The sequence below is a fragment of the Oncorhynchus clarkii genome, unplaced genomic scaffold (genome assembly GCF_045791955.1).
Source record: "Oncorhynchus clarkii lewisi isolate Uvic-CL-2024 unplaced genomic scaffold, UVic_Ocla_1.0 unplaced_contig_10500_pilon_pilon, whole genome shotgun sequence".
Lineage (NCBI taxonomy): Eukaryota > Metazoa > Chordata > Actinopteri > Salmoniformes > Salmonidae > Oncorhynchus > Oncorhynchus clarkii.
In genome coordinates, this window is record NW_027258047.1 from 162501 (window position 1) to 172500 (window position 10000).

The 10000-nt window shown below is 48.0% G+C and overlaps 1 protein-coding gene across 1 annotated transcript in view; it reads right to left on the reverse strand.

Annotated features, from left to right (window-relative positions):
• Nucleotides 1-9483, reverse strand: part of LOC139394631 (sodium-dependent dopamine transporter-like) — a 31741-nt gene extending 22258 nt beyond the window's left edge. Inside the window, exons 1-4 of the mRNA XM_071142735.1 lie at nucleotides 9361-9483; nucleotides 6890-7136; nucleotides 3933-4064; nucleotides 574-793 (exon numbers count right to left, since the gene is read on the reverse strand). Of these exons, the coding sequence (XP_070998836.1) occupies nucleotides 574-793; nucleotides 3933-4064; nucleotides 6890-7136; nucleotides 9361-9483 (722 nt within the window). The remainder of the gene's footprint in view (nucleotides 1-573; nucleotides 794-3932; nucleotides 4065-6889; nucleotides 7137-9360) is intronic.
• Between the last annotated feature and the right edge of the window lie 517 nt (nucleotides 9484-10000).

The following is a 10000-nucleotide window of genomic DNA, read 5'->3' on the forward strand; positions in this document are numbered from 1 at the left end:
ATGGATACAGTATCTCCATGGACGACCAGGACATGAAGACATGGATACAGTATCTCCATGGACGACCAGGACATGAAGACATGGATACAATATCTCCATGGACGACCAGGGCATGAAGACATGGATACAGTATCTCCATGGACAACCAGGAGAAGGAAGACATGGATACAGTACATCCATGGACGACCAGGAGTATAGACACATGGATACAGTATCTCCATGGACGACCAGGAGTATAGACACATGGATACAGTATCTCCATGGACGACCAGGACTATGAAGGTATGGATACAGTCTGGACGACCAGAACTATGAAGGTATGGAAACTCATAGACCGGCATGTGAACTTCTGGCTCTCTCAGGCATGTCTTCTGGGTCCAGGTTTCAAATAAAGTCTGATTATATGAATGTGCACCTTTGTGTAAGTGAATGCCAACGAGAGAAAAAGGTGAAGCTGATCCCTCTCAATAATGGCCACACTTGACACACGTCAGAGCAACAAAACAATCCTTTAAGAAAGAAGTCAACCGTCTCCGTTCAGACTCGGATCGAGAGACGAAACGCCAGACTCACTCAAAGTACTCAGCTGCGGGGGTAGACTTGTGTGTGTCGTTGAGGGAGTTGTTGAAGGCCCAGAGGTCCGAGCAGTTGGGGCTGTTCCAGGTGTTGTTACAGTGGACCCAGGGCAGCTCTCCGGTGAAGGAAGAGAACAGGTAGAACAGGGCCCAGGCTATAATCACGTTGTAGTAGAAGCCCACGTACAGACTGATCAGGATCACTGTGAAACCAACACCTGGGGAGTAAAAGGTGAAAGGTGAAAGGTCACAGTTCAAGATCACAATGGTTTAGAATACAGGCTCAGACTATAGCAGAGGTAGACAGAAAACACAAAATATCACAATAAATAATTGACATCAACTGGAAGTATCACAAAGGCCAAAGGTCACATCTGTTCCTGGATACCTCAAAATAAAACACACCTCCTATGAACCTCGACACTCTACATTCTTACATATTTTACATAAAAAACACTTTTCAGAAGTAAACTAGAACTAGAACACACACGGATAACACAGAATTTTAAAAAAAGCGCTTTAACATGAAAGACAACAACAAGCCAAACTTTCTAAAGGTTGGCCTCTGCGGTCTTCTCTCTCTTCTCTTTATTTATCCCCAGATCTGCCCTTTCTGTGCGTTTAGCACCATGTCCGCGCTCCACTGTTCACTTTCATCCTAACCTTCAAGACCAACGCGGGTCCATCTCTCTCGTTCTGATGGCGATAACGATGTCCTGGCTCTTTTCCAAACGGCTCTTTTAAATCTACAAGAAGTGATATTTGTCGAGGCGGATTTCATTAGCGTCACGAGTGATCATGTCCTCTTTTGAAAACATTGATCGTTAGGAAAAAACAAACGATCAGATGTAAATTGCAGCGATTCCCTGTTGAGTGACAGCAGCTATTCTCTCTGTCTCAGCTTAGGGGGCTGGGTGCATGTGAGACCGCTGATTAAAACAACAACATCCAATACTCACACTCAGTCAGGGACCTTAAGATAGAGACAGATAGACCGATGGATGGATGGCTGAATGGCTGGGTGGCCGGGTGGGTGGCTGGCTGGGTCGGTGGGTGGCTGGCTGGGTGGCTGGCTGGGTGGGTGGCTGGCTGGGTGGCTGGCTGGGTGGGTGGGTGGCTGGGTGGCTGGCTGGCTGGCTGGCTGGGTGGGTGGGAAGCTGGGTGGCTGGGTGGCTGGCTGGCTGGCTGGCTGGCTGGCTGGGTGGCTGGGTGGGTGGGTGGGTGGGTGGGTGGCCGGGTGGCTGGCTGGCTGGCTGGGTGGCTGGCTGGCTGGCTGGCTGGGTGGCTGGCTGGCTGGGTGGGTGGGTGGCTGGGTGGGTTGGTGGGTGGATAGACGGAGAGACAGACGGGGGTAGAAGGACAGTCAGACAGACTCAAACTCGGCTTGACGTTATCATCTATGCATAGTCACTTTAATAACTCTACCAACATGTACATATTACCGGTGCCACTGCACATTGACTCTGTACCGGTACCCCCTGTATATAGCCTCCACATTGACTCTGTACCGGTACACCCTGTATATAGCCTCCACATTGACTCTGTACCGGTACCCCCTGTATATAGCCTCCACATTGACTCTGTACCGGTACCCCCTGTATATAGCCTCCACATTGACTTGGTACCGGTACCCCCTGTATAAAGCCTCCACATTGACTCTGTACAGGTACCCCCTGTATATAGCCTCCACATTGACTCTGTACCGGTACCCCCTGTATATAGCCTCCACAATGACTCTGTACTGGTACCCCCTGTATATAGTCTCCACATTGACTCTGTACTGGTATCCCCTGTAGCCTCCAAATTGACTCTGTACCGTAATACCATGTGTATAGCCTCCACATTGACTCTGTACCGGTACCCCCTGTATATAGCCTCCACATTGACTCTGTACCGGTACCCCCTGTATATAGCCTCCACATTGACTCTGTACCGGTACCCCCTGTATAAAGCCTCCACATTGACTCTGTACAGGTACCCCCTGTATATAGCCTCCACATTGACTCTGTACCGGTACCCCCTGTATATAGCCTCCACATTGACTGTACTGGTACCCCCTGTATATAGCCTCCACATAGACTCTGTACTGGTACCCCCTGTATATAGCCTCCACATTGACTGTACTGGTACCCCCTGTATATAGTCTCCACATTGACTCTGTACTGGTAGCCTCCACATTGACTCTGTACCGTAATACCATGTGTATAGCCTCCACATTGACTCTGTACCGGTACCCTCTGTATATAGCCTCCACATTGACTCTGTATCAGTACCCCCTGTATATAGCCTCCACATTGACTCTGTACCGTAATACCATGTGTATAGCCTCCACATTGACTCTGTACCGGTACCCTCTGTATATAGCCTCCACATTGACTCTGTATCAGTACCCCCTGTATATAGCCTCCACATTGACTCTGAACCGGTACCCCCCCTGTATATAGCCTCCACATTGACTCTGTAGCGCCACTGTTATGATGGAGGGGGGGGTCCAGAGCACCGTCTGCAACACCACTGTTATGATGGGGGGGGGTCCAGAGCACCGTCTGCAGCACCACTGTTATGATGGGGGGGGGTCCAGAGCACCGTCTGCAACACCACTGTTATGATGGGGGGGGGGGGGTCCAGAACACCGTCTGCAGCACCACTGTTATGATGGGGGGGGGTCCAGAGCAACGTCTGCAACACCACTGTTATGATGGGGGGGGGGGGGGGGGGTCCAGAGCACCGTCTGCAACACCACTGTTATGATGGGGGGGGGTCCAGAGCACCGTCTGCAACACCACTGTTATGATGGGGGGGGGGGGTCCAGAACACCGTCTGCAACACCACTGTTATGATGGGGGGGGTCCAGAGCACCGTCTGCAACACCACTATTATGATGGGGGGGGGGGGGGGTCCAGAACACCGTCTGCAACACCACTGTTATGATGGGGGGGGGTCCAGAGCACCGTCTGCAACACCACTATTATGATGGGGGGGGGGGGGGGGGGTCCAGAGCACCGTCTGCAACACCACTGTTATGCTGGGGGGGGTCCAGAGCAACGTCTGCAGCACCGTGGTTATGGGGGGGGAGGGGGGGGGGGGAGTTAGAACGTGACAGAGAAGGTCACATTTCTTCTTTTGACACTCGTCATGTTAATTCGATGGTTTCCGCTCACCGGAGTGTTTATCGATGTGTCTGAAAGTACGGGAAGATTGGCCCCAAATGGGTTTATCACCGAAGACAGAGAGACTCTAAAAGCCAATTTTCAGTCTTCCATCTGACTGGCGTTGTTTGGGTATAAACAATGGTAGTTATCTTAACACACACAAGCGCACGTACACACACACACACACACACACACTCTCTCCTACCCTTGAATATAGGGCAGATCTTCCAGACACCAGCGGCCCCCTCTCTGTTGTACTGTCCCAGAGCCAGTTCCATGTAGAACAGAGGCATGCCTGCTATCACCATGAAGAACAGATAGGGCACCAGGAACGCTCCTAGAGGTGACAGAGAGACATAAGGCTACATTAAGGCTTCATAACACATACATAATGCTATCACCATGAAGAACAGATAGGGCACTAGGAACGCTCCTAGAGGGGACAGAGAGACATAAGGCTACATTAAGGCTTCATAACACATACATAGCCTATACATAATAATACATAATGCTATCACCATGAAGAACAGATAGGGCACCAGGAACGCTCCTAGAGGGGACAGAGAGACACAGGACAGAATGACATGACATAGAACATACATAATGCCTTCATAACACATTCATAGGCTATACATAGCGGCATCACCATGAAGAACAGGTAGGGCACCGGGAACGCTCATATAGAGGACAGAGAGAGTACCTACATAATGGCTTTATAACACAGTCATAACCTATACATAAGCAATTCATAAGCACGTCTGCTACCTGCATGAAGAACTGGTAGGGCACCAGGAACGCTCCTATATGGCAACAGAGATATAAGGGCTTCATAACACAGGCATAGCCATACTGAGAGCATTCATAGTAACAGGTAGGGCAGCAGGAAGGCTGATTTTGACGGCAGAGAGACAGGACAGGATGACATGACATAGTCTTGCACAGCCGTCCTTTCCTGATCTAGTTGAGCCTGAGAGTCTGAGGCTAGACATGACAATACATGACAATAATGGAAGAGACATCTCATTTAAAGGGAACCTACAATAAGGGCTTCGTTAAACATTCATTACCATGCATAGCACATTCATAACAACGCGTGATGAAATTGAATTGAAATTGAATCGAACCGGAACATTCTGCAAAATAATTCAAATGGGAAGAACATAATGCTATAAGGTTATTTCACCAACTGAGTTAACGTTCTAACCGTAGAAGGTGTAACTAATTGTTGTAGATAATCAGCAGTTTGATCAGCCGAGGAGATCTCTTTTATCTTTAAAGGGTAAGGCCTCACACTCGCCCCATCATCCCTCCCGCCTGCTCAAACACACATAGATAAGGATTCATCTCTCTCTCTTCCTTCCTTCCTTCCTCTCTCTCTCTCTCTCTCTCTCTCTCTCTCTCTCTCTCTCTCTCTCTCTCTCTCTCTCCTCTCTCTCTCTCTCTCTCTCTCTCTCTCTCTCTCTGTCTCTCTCTCTCTCCTCTCTCTCTCTCTCAATTCAATTCAAGGGCCTTTATTGACATGGGAAACATGTTTACGTTGCCATAGTAAGTGAAATGGATAAACAAATGTGAAATAAACAATAAATAGTGAACAGTAAATGTTACACTCACACACTTCCAAAAGAATAAAGACATTTCAAATGTCATATTATGTCTATATACAGTGTTGTAACGATGTACAAATGGTTAAAGTGCACAAGATAAAATAAATAAGCATAAATATGGGTTGTATTTACAATGGTGTTTGTTCTTCACTGGTTGCCCTTTTCTTGTGGCAACAGGTCACAAATATTGCTGCTGTGATGGCACACTGTGGTATTTCACCCAGTAGATATGGGAGTTTTTCAAATTTGGATTTGTTTTCGAATTCTTTGTGGATCTGTGTAATCTGAGGGAAACATGTCTCTCTAATATGGTCATACATTGGGCAGGAGGTTAGGAAGTGCAGCTCAGTTTCCACCTCATTTTGTGGGCAGTGAGCACATAGCCTGTCTTCTCTTGAGAGCCATGTCTGCCTACGGCGGCCTTTCTCAATAGCAAGGCTATGCTCACTGAGTCTGTACATAGTCAAAGCTTTCCTTAATTTTGGGTCAGTCACAGTGGTCAGGTATTCTGCCACTGTGTACTCTCTGTTTAGGGCCAAATAGCATTCTAGTTTGCTCTGTTTTTTGTTAATTCTTTCCAATGTGTCAAGTAATTATCTTTTTGTTTTCTCATGATTTGGTTGGGTCTATTTGTGTTGCTGTCCTGGGGTTCTGTAGGGTGTGTTTGTGTTTGTGAACAGAGCCCCAGGACCAGCTTGCTTAGGGGACTCTTCTCCAGGCTCATCTCTCTGTAGGTGATGGCTTTGTTATGGAAGGTTTGGGAATCGCTTCCATTTAGGTGGTTGTAGATTTGTAAATTTAGCGGGTATAATTAGCGGACCCCAGACCTCACAACTATAAAGGGCAATGGGTTCTACAACTGATTCAAGTATTTTTAGCCAAATCCTAGTTGGTATGTTGAATTGTATGTTCCTTTTGATGGCATAGAATGCCCTTCTTGCCTTGTCTCTCAGATCGTTCACAGCTTTGTGGAAGTTACCTGTGGCGCTGATGTTTAGGCCGAGGTATGTATAGTTTTTTGTCTGCTCTAGGGCAACAGTGTCGTGATGGAATTTGTATTTGTGGTCCTGGTGACTGGACCTTTTTTGGAACACCATTATTTTTGTCTTACTGAGATTTACTGTCAGGGTCCAGGTCTGACAGAATCTATGCAGAAGATATCTCTCTCCATCTCTCTTTCTCCCTCCCTCCCTCCTTCTCACCTCCTCCGTTCTTATAGCAGAGATAGGGGAACCTCCACACACTCCCTCCCTCCTTCTCACCCCCTCCGTTCTTATAGCAGAGATAGGGGAACCTCCACACACTCCCTCCCTCCCTCCCTCCTTCTCACCCCCTCCGTTCTTATAGCAGAGATAGGGGAACCTCCACTCCCTCCCTCCTTCTCACCTCCTCCGTTCTTATAGCAGAGATAGGGGAACCTCCACTCCCTCCCTCCTTCTCACCTCCTCCGTTCTTATAGCAGAGATAGGGGAACCTCCACACACTCCCTCCCTCCCTCCCTCCCTCCCTCCCTCCCTCCCTCCCTCCCTCCCTCCCTCCCTCCCTCCCTCCTTCTCACCTCCTCCGTTCTTATAGCAGAGATAGGGGAACCTCCACACGTTGGCCAGGTCCACAGCGAACCCTATCACAGACAGGAGAAAGTCGATCTTCTTCCCCCAGGTCTCCCTCTCTTCTCCGGGGACAGGGGTGTGTCCGTGACTGGGGCCCAGAGCAAGGCCGTGGCCGTGGGGGTGCCCAGCGGGGCTGACCAACGTGGAGGTGGTGAACTGGACCCCGTTGTGCTCCTTCACCAGAATCAGCTCCACCTAATATATCAGAACATATGTCATATAGCTATGTCACTGTCATCTATAACCACTCCACCTAATATATCACAATATATGTCATGTCACTGTCATCTACAGCCACTCCACCTAATATATCAGAATCTATGTCATGTAGCTATGTCACTGTCATCTATAACCACTCCACCTAATATATCAGAATCTATGTAATGTCACTGTAATCTACAACCACTCCACCTAATATATCAGAATCTGTCATGTAGCTATGTCACGGTCATCTATAACCACTCCACCTAATATATCAGAATCTATGTCATGTAGCTATGTCACTGTCATCTATAACCACTCCACCTAATATATCAGAATATACAGTATGTCATGTAGCTATGTCACTGTCATCTACAACCACTCCACTTAATATATCAGAATCTGTCATGTAGCTATGTCACTGTAATCTACAACCACTCCACCTAATATATCAGACTCTATGTCATGTAGCTATGTCACTGTCATCTACAACCACTCCACCTAATATATCAGACTCTATGTCATGTAGCTATGTCACTGTCATCTACAACCACTCCACCTAATATATCAGACTCTATGTCATGTAGCTATGTCACTGTCATCTACAAGAACTCCACCTAATATATCAGAATCTATGTCATGTAGCTATGTCACTGTCATCTATAACCACTCCACCTAATATATCAGAATCTATGTCATGTAGCTATGTCACTGTTACCTACAACTAATTGATAATTGAAGTCATTTAGACACGTGCTTCCCAACCCTGGTCCCGGGGACCCAAATAGGTTCCCTATAAGTAACACACCAGATTCAACTAAAGGCCCGATGACGAAGAGGTGATGAAGAGGTCATCAGTTGAATCTAGTGGGTCGGTCCGAGGGCAAAACCTAAACTGGGCACCTCCCTTTGGGACCCGAGGACCAGGAAACACTGATTATTGATACAAAACGACTGGTCTTATGAGCCCCTATGACCACTATATACTGTAGGGAATAGGGCTCCATGTGGACCCTCCTATGGCCACTATATACTGTAGGGAATAGGGCTCCATGTGGACCCTCCTAGGGCCACTATATACTGTAGGGAATAGGGCTCCATGTGGACCCTCCTAGGGCCACTATATACTGTAGGGAATAGGGCCCTATGACCACTATATACTGTAGGGAATAGGGCCCTATGACCACTATATACTGTAGGGAATAGGGCCCTATGACCACTATATACTGTAGGGAATAGGGCCCTATGACCACTATATACTGTAGGGAATAGGGCTCCATGTGGAACCTCCTATGGCCACTATATACTGTAGGGAACAGGGCTCCATGTGGACCCTCCTATGACCACTATATACTGTAGGGAATAGGGCTCCATGACCACTATATACTGTACGGAATAGGGCTCCATGTGGGCCCTCCTATGACCACTATATACTGTAGGGAATAGGGCTCCATGTGGACCCTCCTATGGCCACTATATACTGTAGGGAATAGGGCTCCATGTGGACCCTCCTATGGCCACTATATACTGTAGGGAATAGGGCTCTATGACCACTATATACTGTAGGAAATAGGGCCCTATGACCACTATATACTGTAGGGAATAGGGCCCTATGACCACTATATACTGTAGGGAACAGGGCTCCATGTGGACCCTCCTATGGCCACTATATACTGTAGGGAATAGGGCTCCATGTGGGCCCTCCTATGACCACTATATACTGTAGGGAATAGGGCCCTATGACCACTATATACTGTAGGGAATAGGGCCCTATGACCACTATATACTGTAGGGAACAGGGCTCCATGTGGACCCTCCTATGGCCACTATATACTGTAGGGAATAGGGCTCCATGTGGACCCTCCTATGGCCACTATATACTGTAGGGAATAGGGCTCTATGACCACTATATACTGTAGGTAATAGGGCTCTATGACCACTATATACTGTAGGGAATAGGGCTCTATGACCACTATATACTGTAGGAAATAGGGCCCTATGACCACTATATACTGTAGGGAATAGGGCTCTATGACCACTATATACTGTAGGGAATAGGGCTCTATGACCACTATATACTGTAGGGAACAGGGCTCCGTGTGGACCCTCCTATGGCCACTATATACTGTAGGGAACAGGGCTCCGTGTGGACCCTCCTATGGCCACTATATACTGTAGGGAACAGGGCTCCGTGTGGGATATAGCCTCTGTCTCCCACCTCCTTGGGGCCCATGGTGTTGGAGGGAGAGGGTGCGGAGGAAGGCTGCTTGGCCGAGGCGGGTGCCACCACCGAACACATCTGACCCACTGGCGATCTGGCTTTCATCACGGGCTGCTCCATGGCTGCAGAGGGAATCAGCTACGGACACAGACAGACCTTAGACACGTCTAGGAGGGAAACCCCGAGATACATTACAGATATACAACCAGCCTCAGTCTCAGTCCTACACCTTTATAGGAGAGAGAGGGAGGCGGTCTGAGTTCAGTACAACGTTGCAAAGTGTTTTGAAACGTGTTGCAACCCGAATGTGAAAAATACTTGTTTCTCATTGGCCCAGTACAGGTAGTCCCTCCCCATCCAGCCACGTTGGGTGCCTACTGAACACAACCCTGTTTCTGGTTCGGAGCAGTCTCAGCCAGTCGAGGCTCTAAAACAGCAGGTTGCTCAACGAAAAATGCCCATATATGGATTCATAGATGTATTATCTTTAAACCAATTAACAGCAACTGGTCCAAACATTTTGTTGACACATATTTTCATTGGTGGTTGTAGCCTAGCGGTTAGAGACGACGAGGTGTTAATATGTCGATGTGCCCTTTGAGCAAGGCACTGAACTGTCGTTTGTTCCAGGGGACGA